At 46.1% G+C, this 14,048-nt stretch overlaps 1 protein-coding gene across 1 annotated transcript; it reads left to right on the top strand.

Annotated features, from left to right (window-relative positions):
• The first annotated feature begins 3,010 nt into the window (after nucleotides 1-3,010).
• On the top strand, nucleotides 3,011-6,387 carry LOC109366935 (E3 ubiquitin-protein ligase PHF7-like). Its single transcript, XM_019614383.2, has 9 exons — nucleotides 3,011-3,053; nucleotides 3,381-3,472; nucleotides 3,562-3,663; nucleotides 3,921-4,045; nucleotides 4,163-4,325; nucleotides 4,416-4,519; nucleotides 4,731-4,844; nucleotides 5,001-5,119; nucleotides 5,278-6,387. Exons 1-9 carry the CDS (start codon nucleotides 3,011-3,013, stop codon nucleotides 5,904-5,906), a joined length of 1,491 nt encoding a protein of 496 aa, XP_019469928.2. The 3' UTR covers nucleotides 5,907-6,387.
• The last annotated feature ends 7,661 nt before the right edge of the window (nucleotides 6,388-14,048 follow it).

The following is a 14,048-nucleotide window of genomic DNA, read 5'->3' as shown; positions in this document are numbered from 1 at the left end:
TGGGTGACTTGAAACCTATGCAGTACCCCACGCTACCGCCTGAAATACCATACTAGGTCTTGAGAAACAAGTCCTGTGGCGACATGGTACCCCAGAAAGAATTGAGTCAGATAATGGGATTCATTTTAAAAATTCTCTTGTAAATACTTGGGCTAAAGATCATGGTATTGAGTGGATTTACCATATTCCCTACCATGCACCAGCCTTTGGTAAAATTGAACGATACAATGGGTTGTTAAAAACTATGCTAAAAGCAATGGGAGGTGGTACATTTAAGCACTGGGAGAAGCATTTGGCAGAAGCCACCTGGTTAGTCAATACCAGAGGATCTATCAATCGTGATGGTCCAACCCAGTCCAGCTCCCTACATACCATAGAGGGAGATAAAGTCCCTATTGTACATGTAAAGAACATGTTGGGAAAGGCAGTTTGGGTTATTCCAGCCTCTGAGGACAAACCTCTTCGTGGAACTGTTTTTGCCCAGGGACCTGGGTCCACTTGGTGGGTGATGCAGAAAAACGGGGATGTTCAATGTGTACCACAAGGGAACTTGATGTTGAGGCAGTGCAGTCAGTAATTCCTTGTGCATGTGTTTGTATTTTGTTTGTATATATTAAGCATGATGTAGTGATGTGGAATAAGGGGTGGAATGTCATGGTTTCATGATTTTTGGTTATCAGTATTCCACATCATAACATCATGTAATGCACTGGGAGTTTGACTACTGATGCTCAAGTTCCGGGTGCCTGTCCAGAGGAGAAGAAGAACTACATTTCCACAGGGGACTTTGCGGTCAGCGAGGAGATATAACTCCCGGCAAGGTCACCTGATGCTCTCTTCTTTGCCTGCACTTCTTTGCTTGCGCTTCTCCGTCTGCGCTTCTCCGCCTGCGCTTCTCTGCCTGCGCTTCTTCATCAGCTCAACTGGACTGCACTTCTCATCTCAGCGTTGTGGTGAGGCCGATCCACCTTCCAGACACACACTCTCTCTCTCTCCTTATATTCTGCTGATACTATATTTAGTAAATTAGTTTGTTTCACCTCAGATTGTTGCAGCTGTTTTCAATTATTTTGGGGTCCCCTATTTTCCTTTTCCGGGGGCGCGGATCCGCGGATCCCTCCGTCCTTCTAGTCACGGAACCGGACCGAACCAGCCCTTGAAACTGCATGTCTCAAAGAACATCTCTGTAGTGAAACTTAGGAAGTGTGGGTCACTGAGGAAAAGCTGACAGGAAGAGCTCAGAGGGCTGTGATCAGCAGACAGCCTAGCTGAAGGACTGTAACTCATGGCGCTCCCTGGGGATCATACTGGGTTACGTCTTCTTCAACATTTTCATCAGTAACCTGGACAAAAGGGTAGAGCCTTGCCTCGGAAAGCTTGCTGATGGTACAAAGCTGGGAGAAATGGCTGATACACCTGAAGGCTGTGTTCCTTGAACACTTCCAGGGTTGGTGACTCCACCACCTCCCTGGGCAGCCCATTCCAGTGCCTGACCACTCTTTCAAAGAAGTAGTATTTCCTAACTTCCAGCCTGAATCTCCCCTGGCGCAGCTTGAAGCCATTCCCTCTAGTCCTATCACCAGTTACATGAGAGAAGAGGCTGACCCCCAGCTCACTACAACCTCCCTTCAGGTAGCTATAGAGAGCAATGAAGAACAATTACTTCCCTGTTCCTGCTGTCAACACTGTTTCTGATGCAAGCCAGGATGCCATTGACCCTCCTGGCCACCTGGGCACACTGCTGGCTCATTTTCAGCCAAGCAGCAATCAATACCCCCAAGTCCATTTCCTCTACTCAGTCTTCCAGCCACTCCGCCCCAAGCCTGTAGTGTTGCCTGGGGTTGTTGTGGCCAAAGTGCGGGACTCGACACTTAGACTTGTTGAACTTCATTCCACTGGCTTCAGCCCAGCTATCCAGGTCCCTCTGTAGGGCCTCACTACCCCCAGGCAGATTGACACTTCCAGCCAACTTGGTGTTCTCTGCAAACTTACTGAAGTGCACTCAAGCCCTCATCCAGGTCAAGATAAAGATATTGAAGAGAACAGACTCCAGCACCGAGCCCTGGGGAACACCACTTGTGACTGGTCGCCAGCTGGATTTAACTCCATTCACCACCACTCTCTGGACCCGGCCCTTCAGCCAGTTCCTTACCCAGCCAAGAGTGTACCTTTCCAAGCCAGCTTATGCAGGAGAATACTGTGGGAGACAGTGTCAAAGGCTTTGCTGAAGTCTAGGTAGACTATATCAACAGCCTTTCTCTCATCCACCAGACGGATCACTAGATCATAGGAGATCAGGTTGCCCTTTGTGAACCCATGCTGGCTAGGCCTGATTCCTCAGTTGTCCCACACATGCTGCGTGATCTCCCTCAAAGCAGTCTGCTCCATAATCTTCCCTGGTACCAAGGTCAGGATAACATGCCTGTAGTTCCCCGGATCCTTCTTACAACCCTTCTTGGAGATGGGAGTCACACTGGCAAGCCTCCAGTCTTCTGAGGAAGTCCTGATGGACAACAGACTGGCCATGAGCTAGCAGTGTGCACTTGTGGCCAAGAAGGCCAATGGAAATAAAGAGTGCAATCAAAAGAGTTGGCCAGCAGGATCAGGGAGGTGATCCTCTCCCTCTTCTCTGGCCTGGTGAGGTCATGTCTGGAATGTGTCGTATTCAGTTCCGTCCTCCCCAGTTCAAAACAGACAGGGATGTTCTAGAAAAAGTCTGGCAGAGGCTGTAAAGATGATGAGGGGCCAGCAGCATCTCTCATTTGAGAAAGGCTGAGAGACCTGGGAGCTGTGGAGCTACCACCATCTTGCGCAGAAGCCAAGGGCCCATGCCCACAGCAACCATGAGGCAGTGACTATGATGTCACAGTGGGTGTCACAGAGCAGCCATTGTGATGTGTGAAGCTTGGAGCAGAGCAAAGGCTGCCAGGCTCAGGCTGAGTGTCAGTGCAGCCTGGTGAGGCACGGAGAGAGCAGGGACTCTTGCAGTGCTCACTATCAACGCACAGTGATGTTCAGTAGGAAGAGGAAGGCCTCAAGCTCGGAGGAGCCAGGTAAGACCACAGCATCACTGAGCACAGATCCTGCCAACAGGCAGAGGAGTGCTGGGGATGTGCCTGCAGATGAGGGGCAAGGAAGGAGCAGGCAGGGGCTTCCAACCACCATGCAGCAGAGTCCCTCCACTGCTTGGCAGGGGTCCCAGCTTGGGCTGTGCTGCCCGCTGACACTACTGAGCCTTCATTGGGAACTTTTCCATGACCACCACCAGCCCTGCCCCTCAGCCAGCATGGCAAGCACAGAGCAGGACCCTGGGGACAATCCACAGGGATGCCTGGCTCAAAGGAGCTCACGGCTGCTCACATTTGCTCTCTTCTCTTCAGCATGCATGCTTTGTGGCCGAGCAGATGATGACCCAAACATCTTTGGGCGCACATTTGGCCAGGGTTGGATTCGTGTCCATGAGTTCTGCTTGGTGAGTTCCCTCAAGGGCTCCTTCCAGATTACTGCCAGAAATGCTCCCCTTCCTGTCCTCATGAGATCCTGCTCTTTTCCCTCCTACAGATTTTTGCCAACATCTTCTATGCAGAAACAGTCTCAAGAGATGGAACTGTAGGCATCCCCCTTGATGACATCGCACGCAAAGTCAAACAGGCAAACCAGAAGGTGAGGACCTGAACGGAGCAGGCAGACTTGTGTCCCAAGAGGCTCACACCAGCTTAGCCTGGACACAAAGAAAGCAATTGCAGCCTTTCCAACCGCCTCCAGAACAAAGTCCTGCGATTGGAGATGCGCCCTGTCTGCCAGGCAGTTTTGTAGAGTGTGACCAAGCAATTCCCACATCCTGTGCCCTGCCCAGAGGTGTGGGGCTGGCTGTGGAGGCCCTGAGCCTGCTGCTGATGGGGCTGTCCTGCTCTTTCCAGCAATGCTGTGTTTGTGGAGAGAGGGGCGCTGCCATCGCCTGTGCTGAGAGCGGATGTGCACGTAGCTTCCATCTGCCGTGTGCCAAGGACGGGCAATGCATCACCCAGTTCTTTGGACAGCACAGGTAAGGGTTGTCAGCAGCAGCCAAGCCAGGGAGGATCCCGCAGCGACAGCTCCTGCGTGGTCCTCTGCCCTCCACCCATCACTTCTCAGCATGCCCATCCCTTTCATCTTCCCCCAGGTCCTTCTGCTTTGAGCACCACCCTCGACAGACAGCAGTGACAGCTCCAGCAAAAGGCACCACCTGCATCATCTGCCTTGGGCCTGTGGGAGACAGCTTGTCCTACCACACCCTGGTGTGTCCAGCGTGCAGACACACCTGGTTCCACCGGGGCTGCATCCAGGTAGGAGTCCTCCCCTCACCCTGCAGACATGCTTGGTGCTAAGCAGCATCAAGCACCGCTTCACTCACCCTGCTTGTTCTTCTCCTGCAGCAACAGGCCTTAACTGGCAATGCGTGCTTCCGGTGCCCCGGATGTCGAGACAGTCTTCTGTTCTTAGTGGAAATGTCCACCATGGGGATCCAAATCCCAGACAGGTTGGTGTCCTTCTGCCAAACCATGCAGATGAGAAGGCACAAGCACTGGGCCTGCCCAGGGAGTGTCTGGGCAGGCCTGGCCTTTGGCCATCACAGGAGCACAGGTGCCTCAGCTTCATGGAGAAGCTGGAAATGGGGGTGGGGTGGATGAGATGGAATAACCATGGATCTGATGCTGGGGCCTCATCACTTTCCCTCCCTTCTCTTGTAGAACACCAGAACAAGAGGACAGTGATGCATATGCGTCACTTCTACAGAGGCACCGGCGCTGTGATGCCATCAGGTGCCGTCACCCTGAAGGCAGAGAGCAGGCAGATATAAGGGGGTGAGTTACTGCTGCAGCTCTCTGGAGCTCCGTGGAGGATCACAGCCTCAGCACAGGCTGGGGGAGCAAGGACTGAGCAGCAGAGATGTGCTGTGCCGGGCCCTCCCTGGCTTGGCTCACTTGGTCCTCACAGCCACAACCCCCTTGCTTCCCCAGGCCCTGGCAGCTGATCCTGTGCAGCTCCTGTGGAGCGGAGAGCACCCACCGACAGTGCTCCTATCTGAGCAACACAGCAGCCACGTGGGACTGTGACAGATGTGCTGGCCTGGGTACCGGTAAGAGGCAATGAGGCGCGTGGCATGGGGCTGGGGCCAGGCAAGGCCTGGCAGCAAGTACTCAGGGCAGCTTTGCCAGAGACTCTCTGCTCCACGAGTGATGGCAGCCTGTCCCAACTCAGGGCTTCATCCTGCTGACTTTCCGCTTCCCCTTACAGCCTCCAGCGCCATCTCGGAGCTTGCGGCACTCAGCACTGCCAGACAGGAGAGCCTGGAGCCATCCCACAGACCCCAGGAGCCTGAGGACAGCTGCTCCGGCCCCGACAGCCAGGCAGCGTCCGGGCCATCACACAGGTCCCAGCTGCCGGAGCTCAGCTGCCAGAGTAGAGAGCCGGGGACAGAACACACGACAATCCCCTCATGTTTACCAATGGATATGGCTGAGCAGCACCAAGGACGCCATCGGAGGAGACAAACAGCAGTCCAAAGCGCTGAGTGTTGCTCCCGCACCTCCACCAGACGGGGCAGATCAGAATCTTCCAGAGAGTTCCCTGGGGCTGCATGCAGAAAGCATCCCAGGCAGCGGGGAACAAGCCGGACACGAAGCCGCACCCCGCTGCAAAGTCGGGCCTCAAGTTCCCAGAGCCGGCCAAGAAGACGCCATGGGAGCAGAGGAACATCAGCTCCTTGTGATCAGAGCAGCACCCGCAGATCAGCCAGACTGGCAACACTGAGGTCCTCGAGGGCTTCCCCAGTGCCTGAACAAAGGGGAACAATCTGTGCATGGAGCGCAGGCTCTGACAGAAAGCCATTACCCAGCAAGGTGTCGAGATTAAAATTCCCATAGCTGGCCCTACACCGGAGACCACCTGAGGCATAAAGCTACTCCTAGATCCAACATCAGAGTCAAAGTCTGTGCAGCCAGCCCCCAAGCCTGCACAGGAGTAGCCATGTACCAGTCCCACCTACTTTCTCTGATCCCGAGTCCAACTGTATGGGAACTGCTGAATCACAGCCCAAATCACTGATTGACCAGATAGGAAAAGGACTTGGTCAGCGCTGGAAGGGGTGGAGCCTGGCTGCACCTCTCTTAGACCCCATTTAAGGGCTGACTGCCACTGGGGAAAGTTCTCTTTCTGGAGATTTCTCCTTGGTGAAGCTTCTTCCTACAAACCTACAATTTTCTGATACAGGCAAGCAATCTTCTTCCCTTCCTTTATAGCACCACTCTATCGTGCCAGTCCTTTCGTTATCACACCTTTGTTATAACACCTTTTCCATTGTATCAATTTGTCAAATTGCTACAGCAACACAATAAAGATCAGAGATTCCCCCACACGCATTTGTCAGCTTCATCCTTCCCTGCTTCTGCTGAGGTGGGCAGAGGTAGGGACCTTGACAACAGGGTTGTCTCCTTCCCAGACCTCACTTCACCTGGCACAGTTTTGGCCAGATCCCCAGTGGGGCACAGTGTCCAAATTCCTCAAGAACCCAAGCTGCACTGGCAGGGGCAGTCCGGTTCTGGGCTTGGGTACGTGTCAGCCTCAGGGCTGCTTCTATCTGTGTAAGAGCTTGGGTTTTCCTCCTGCATGTGGGCAGTTCTGTCAGGTCTGAGGGCTGGTTCTGGTCTGGGGATGCTGCAAGCTTCGAGGTGCTGCAGCGCATCGAGTGTGTGTGGTCCGTGCAGGGCAGGGCAGCTCTCTGGGCTGAGCTGTGGCCTTGCCTGCCCAGATGCCTCCATCAGGCTGCTCGCACCCACACATGCTGATGGAGTTGTAAGAAGTGATTGCTGAACCACTCTGTCCCCTTTGAAAAGTCAGTGTTCTGGTTTCAGCTGGAACAGTTGACTTTTCTTCCTAGTGTCCAGTACAATGCTAAATTTCAGCTTTAGGAGAAAAAAAGCATTGATCAAACACCAGTATTTTAATTGTTGCTGAGCAGTTCTGCACAGATCCAAGGACATTCCTTTTCTCCTTCTGTCCTCCCAGCGAGGGGGACAAGCTGAGCTCAAGATGCTGGGAGGGGACAGAACCAGGACGGCTGACCTGAACTGGCCGAAAGGATATTTCATACAATGTGAAGTAGGTTGAAAAACAATGAAACCATGAGGAGTTGGTTGAGGGAGACAGGCAACACTGGGAGACAAGTCAAACACCAATGGGAGGCGGTAAGCAATTGCATCGAGTTGCTGAAGCAATTGCTGGAGCCGACTACGACTTGAAAGTTTTTTCTTCTCCAAATCTGCAAAATTTGAACAAAAATTTATCATACTGCTGGTAAATCTTCCCTATCCCAAAAAGGAAAGAAAAATCAAAAGAAAACAAAACAAAATATCACTGTTCCCACCAGTGCCACCTTCAAAGTAGGGACGATAAAGTATTTTTGTCAATTGTATTATATTACATTTCATTTTATAGTTCTACAATATATTACACTTCATTTTCCAGCTGAGCATCTAATTCTGCCTTACCAGTCTTTAAATGGGAATTGCAAAACCATTGCTGCATCATTTGTAAAGTACTTAGTTACACCACCATCTCTAGGATCTTCTATGATGCAGTGATAGCATAAATTCCTGCAACATCATCAAGAAAATCTGCAAGGAACCCATCATTCTCATTTTCTCGAATGCCACCTGGACCATGCTTTTGTAAGGTTATGGACTGGCTCTACTCTACAGACATCTGGTGATCAACTGCACAAAATGCTGAAAAACAAAATGCTAGGATCTTCCATCCTAACCTGTATGTTTCAAAGCCTGCATTAGTGATGGTGGTGCTATGGAGTTCATCTGCAAATATCTCTATTGGTGATTTTGTTCTTGTTGACAACAGAGGCAAAAAGTATATCTTCAACCTTATTCAGTGCCTGCATAATACTGCTGTACAGTGAAGCTGATTTAAATCTGTTCCTGTAGATTTGGTTCTTCTGTTGGCTTTTTATCACAGTGCTTTTAAAGCTACAGTGGCTATAGCTGTGAGTATCCTCAGTCTTTGACTATCCACCAACACCTCACAGTAATATTCTGAAGTTATCACTATTGCTATTTTAGGGACTAGTTACTATTGAACAGTTTCCAATCTGAAACAATCTGAAATCTCAAAGTGGTTTGATAGCTATATCCAAAGATTTCATCTTTGTCCAGCCTGAGATTTAGCTTGGTGACCACTTCTGCTGGGCTTATCTTGCCCACCAAGTTGGAATAGTTCAGAGGGGATAGGTGGTAACTTTCTTGGACAAGGGGAAAATCAGACTTAATCACCAAAGCTGTGGTGCTGAGCCTGACTGAATCATGCTGTCCAAGACCTGAAGCAGGGGCACAACGGATCAGAGTGGCAATACCAAATGGAGCTGGTTGGCTCCATTGAAGGCAGCATAGAGTGTACATGACTAAAAACCACTGCAGCACATTTGGAACATGCTTCCACTTTGGCATTGTGGTATTACACTGCAAAAAGCTGGCAGGTTTTTTCCATGTAAGAAGAATCCCAAAAGCAAATGCTTTGCTGATATTTTGTCTCAGGATAAGAAGGTGCCAGTCAAACACTCAGATTTTGACCATGCACAGCACTGTGGAAAGCCCTTTCAGGGATACTGACTCCATGAAACGTCCTTCAGCATAGCAGTCCTCCAACTGTATTGAGCTGTATACTAAGTCTGGATCATTCCAGTTTTTCTTGGCAGCAAAACTTTAAGATTGTAAGGTAAATGGGGCTTCTTGTTTGTTAGATTTTAGTACCACTGGGTCAGAGTTTCTTCTGTAGAATGAGGATTATGATGTTTTCTAGTGATACATTTACTTTGTCAAAAGTGCTATAGAAATACAACAACTGTCATGTTATCTTTCTCTTATATAACTTCATAGTAAATTAAATTTAAGGCCAAAAGGACTGTTCGGCTACTGAAAGTTATACCCCATTTTCTGCTAGGGAAGAGTTGAAATTTGTTGTCTGATGTCTCATTTTGGATGGATTGGTTGCACTTCTGTTTATCTTGAAAATATAAGAGTGTGCTGTTGATACAGGGAGTTTTACTTCAGTTCAATTTTTTCGTTGTTTCTCTTGCCTGAAGCTTCTAGTACACAAAGCAGAAAATTTCCAAAGCTGCATTCAGTAGAATGAAATACTTCTGTGAGTAGTCGAATTTATGAAATCTTATCTCCAATGGGTTTGTATGCTTGTCTGTCTACAGATTAATAAGGTGGATCTCTGATCTATTTTTTTTTTTTTCCTGGGGTTAAGGGATTTATTACCTCTCTCTCCCACATGAATTTTCTGGAATAGAATGGCCCGGCTTGCAGTTCTGCATCAGTGCAGACAAGAATTTGGGAATTTTTTTTCTATCTGGCTCTATATTTGCATCCAAATCATATCAGGTATCAGCTTGGGCAAGTACTGACACCCAACAGATCCACAAATCATTATGAGGAGAGCGAGGGTCATAGAGTCATAGAATCATAGAATCATAGAATCATAGAATGGCCACAATGAAAAGGACCACAATCATCATCCAGTTTCAACCCCCTATTATGTGCAGGGTTGCCAACCACCAGACCAGTCTGCCCAGAACCACATCCAGCCTGGCCTTGAATGCCTCCAGGGATGGGGCATCCATAACCTCCTTGGGCAACCTGTTCCAGTGTGTCACCACCCTCTGTGTGAAAAACTTCCTCCTAATATCTAACATAAACGTCCCCTGTCTTAGTTTAAAACCATTTCCCCTTTGTCCTATCACTATCCACCCTCGTAAACAGTCGTAAAGGGGGTCAGAAAGATATGGTGAACTTATCTGGGTCAAAATGAGCAGCTTATGGTAAGGCTCTAAGAGTAAGGAAAAAAAAAAAAAAGAAACAAAACAACCTAATTAGGAATGTGAGTGAGTGAGAGGATGTGAATGTGTTTCTTTTTGTATTTCATACACCCCTAACATTTTCCATGGTTCCCAATGAAGATAATTATTAAAGATTGGAATTTCAATGAGCCGTCTTGCAGCTTGAAGTTGTTTACAAGATGAAGAGGGGCAGGCTGAAGATTTTTAGTTTGGAAGGTGGCTGAGGACCACTGGATGCTGGTCATCAAATTGGAGGTTTGTCTTAATTGTATGATGAAGGTGAATGCAGATATTGGGGATCAAGCTTCACACAAATCTTTAACTATGTTAAGATAGAACTAGATAGGAAAGCTGCTCCTCCACCTTGCAGTTTGCTGCTTCTCAAGGAATGGTATCAATTAATAAAATGAATAAAACAAAATATTATTCCATGGGATCCATTGCAGAGTTTCAGTCCCTTCTTCATTCTGGCCACACATCATTCTGGCCAAGTCTGAAACTGCATGAAAAAAGGGGTTCAGTCTTTCAGTACTGTTACAAGTTAAACAATTGCAAAAAGAGCATTCCCTTATAAAAGGGAAGTAATTAAAGGGTATAAAAAATAAACCCCAATAATCTGTTGGTTTTTTTTTTTTTTTTTTTTTTTTTTAAGTTTACAGATGGAGAACAGCTCATCTTCTTTCACAGTCTATTACCTGCACATGAAGAGAAATACCTCACACTTCTGGTCTGATTTCCTCCAGGGAATGTGTTGCTATAGGTTCTATGGTTTTGACACTGAAAATGCAACAGTACTTTTCCACTTTGCCTAGTCTTAGTTACTGTTTTTCCTGCAGCAGCTGTGCACAGTGCAACTTGGGAAATGTCAGGAGGCAAAAAAACAAAAAGAAAGCATTTGAATCATATCCTTGTCTTGATTTCCAGCATTAAGCCAAGCGATTTCTTCCCCTGCCCCATGGGTTGCTTACTTTTTATTCACAAGCTGAAACAGAAGGAATTGATGGCAGCTATGTGCTAAGAAAAGATACTGATTGTTGTCTTACCAAAAAAAAATCCCAAACCACCACCACCAAGCACAACAGAACCCTAACCCCAAACACCTTTAGCTCTGATTTATATAATGGTAAACAGGAATAGCAAGGTCGCTCAGACAAGTTACTAATTGTAAGATCAAATTCTGTTGTTTCTGAACACTTTTTCCAGTTCTTATTCAGGCAAATTGATAAAGACTGCTAAAGCTTCAAAAAGAAAACAGAATTAAGGTGTCTGGAACCTAATTCTTTGACCACGGACCAATTTCAGTGTAATGCAGCTGATGTCAAGGTGACAAACTCTGCAAGAAGAGGTAATATATTTTATTAAACCAACTGATATATGCCAACTGAATTACGCTTGCTTTATACAAGTAAAATTGCTCCTACAGTCTTAGATGAAAACTCTGGCCTTCACTCTGCTCCCATTTACACTGATGCAAGTCAAAGGTAATTTCATTATAACTAATATAAACACATTACAGACAAGGCAATTACATCTGTAAGATATTGGTGTGAGCTGAACCCCTCTCTCTGACATTTCTGCTAATGTCTGAAATGAAATAATGATGTAAAATGTGATATTTTTAAAATGTTAAACCTGTAGATGAGGGGCTCACGTGCACAATGATGCTTAGCATTGGTAAATTGGACTTAAAAATTCACTAGTAACACCTAGAAAACACCAATGGATAAACTGAGGAAAGGGATTCCAGGTAAAATTATCTTGAGAAAGGGGTAAAGAAATCCCCTAATGTCACACATGTCATGTGGGTAAAAGTGATTTTTTTGCCAGAGAAGATTTTAAAGATACACATTTGCAAAAGAATTGGCCTGTCTGTGCCTATTTAGATTTCCTTTTGGCATAGCTCTCTGTCTCTGCAGTAGTCCCATAGGTGACTGGTGCAGCGGATGAGAAGCAGCACAGTATATGTTTATCTCTGCAATTTTTTGCTTCCTTTCCTTACAATGGGAGGACAGGGAGGAGTGAAGCCATCTGTGCTTCCCTGTTCTTTCTAGTTTGGAGCAATACTCTACTAAGCCCCTCTGAAATCTACAGACACATTATGATACTGATTAGTTCATCATCATGAAAATGGTTTGGCCACTTTGGACTATATTTTATTTGAGTACTGAAGAAAGCATGCATTTTACCAGATATACAAAAAAAAAGTGAAAAGAACTGTACATTTCTGTTTCCCTACCTCCAATCCATTTATTTTTCAGTCTGAAATCTTTCTCACAAGAGAAAGTGCTGTTCTTTTAGCCCTTTATCCTCACTGTGTCATATATTATTAATGAAGAAAGACCTTGGTGTTCATGTGCTGCACCAGTCTCTACTGTGTTGATTTTTTTTCTTCTTTCATTTAAAGAAAACAAATTCACATCTATGTCTCTGCTTCATTCGGGAGTGAATGGATTGTAAAAGGAACAAGGCTGTGGTTTAGCAATTAGGGCTCAGGACTCAAAGTCACTGAGGTTACATTTCTGGGGGAGATTTGCCATTGTTTGTTCTGATGAAGTTCCTCCTAAATGAGGTGATTATTGTAGCTGTCAGGAATTAAAAGGTAGGACACATTGATTTCATCCCCACTGCAATCTCCAGGACGTGCCGGTACAGAGCAGTCAATGTGAATTGCCAATTAAGAAAAAAACAATATTGGCAAGTTCGAGGAAAAAACTCCCTCCAGCCAGTGCATAAAACTCCTGCCATTCAAATCACCATCCTCAAGCAAAAGCATTAGCAAACCTGCCCAGAAAATTGACAAAGATAAGCTTTTTTTGGCGAAGCTAGATAGCAAATTGTAGCACTGAGAGCCTGTCTGCACAGAGGAAATGGAGCAGAACCGCTATAAAGGAATACACTTCATGTGCACAACCTATCTCAAGATAAAAATCATTTTGCTTTGGAATAATTTTTTTTTCTGCTGTGAAAACACAGCAGTTATTCAGGAATGTCTTTTATTTCAGAATCAAAGTGCCTAGACTTTAACATATTCTGCCATTTTTCTAATGAAAGTAGATATAGCCATTGATAATACAAAGATGCTTCCACAATAGCTACTGTGGAAATTTTCACCTTGTAAACAAGACGTGGAAATACTATGTTTTCAATTACCTTATATTTCAAATACAGCATGTATAAATGGGTACTGTTAACCTACATGGAAATTTCAGCAGTTTTCCTACAATTAAAAATAATTAATGTGTGGCTTTGTGCTGAAGAAACAGCTCCAGAATAGCAGCCAGGAATAGCATCTTTGACATGATGGAGTGAACTTTTTTTAGAGAATTCCTACTGGCTATTAGTATATGGATATCTATTACTTCACTTGGTAGAGAATTTCTATTCTTGTAACAACAAACCTGAGTCCTGAATGGTGCTTTCAACATGAGATCTAAGAGCATTTAGGGGAGATATATTTACTCTTCATTTGCAAATAGGGAAAGGCAGGTAACAGTTGTAAGATAACTTTTTTGATGCTTTCCAGAAAAATGATCTTTTATTTTCTAACCTCTGAATACAGCAGCATACACTTTCCTTTTTCTTTTTCTTTTTTTTTTAAGGGAGATGGTACTGTGGCAAGACATGGAGCTTATGGATAGTAAAACAAGCAGACTTGACAAGGAGTTTGGCCTTCTGTAAGCATAAAAGATGCAGAAAGCTCCCAGCTGACTCTGGCTTATCATGGAAAGGAACAAAGAACTTTTAGTTCCAACTCCTAGCTGCGCAAATGAGTGGGCATGAAATTCAAATATAGAGGCACTGATGCTCTGGTAACTTCTTACAGATGTAATTGCAGTCTGTCAGTCCAAGGCCTCACCATGCTGTATAGAGTTGCAGTCAGATATTCAGCTCAAAAATCTGATCATGTCTCTGTACCACACTTCTATCAGTCTTCTCTTACCAGAGGAAAACATCCCTCTCTTCAGTCATACCTTAATCACATCCTCCCTTTTTGATGTACATCAGGATGTACATTTATGAACAACTGCTTAGAAGAATAAAATTTCATCAGAAATCTATGACCAACACCTCGAGAGCTTGCTGAACATTGCAGCCACCTGCATCAAACCCTTCACACACAAAAAGGCCAAATATCCCACTAGTTTAACGTTTTTGTTGC

The sequence above is a fragment of the Meleagris gallopavo genome, chromosome 1, assembly GCF_905368555.1.
Source record: "Meleagris gallopavo chromosome 1, MGAL_WU_HG_1.1, whole genome shotgun sequence".
In the NCBI taxonomy this organism is placed as follows: Eukaryota; Metazoa; Chordata; class Aves; order Galliformes; family Phasianidae; genus Meleagris; species Meleagris gallopavo.
The sequence above is the reverse complement of the archived record's forward strand: the minus strand, read 5'-3'. Positions and strand labels throughout refer to the sequence as shown.

Excerpts from the sequence above, each read along its gene's own strand:
- LOC109366935 (XM_019614383.2), top strand. The coding sequence starts at position 3,011 with ATGTTCAGTAGGAAGAGGAAGGCCTCAAGCTCGGAGGAGCCAG. Across the intron at positions 4,520-4,730 it reads GGGATCCAAATCCCAGACAG|AACACCAGAACAAGAGGACA; the intron begins GTTGGTGTCCTT and ends CTTCTCTTGTAG. Across the intron at positions 4,845-5,000 it reads GAGCAGGCAGATATAAGGGG|GCCCTGGCAGCTGATCCTGT; the intron begins GTGAGTTACTGC and ends TTGCTTCCCCAG.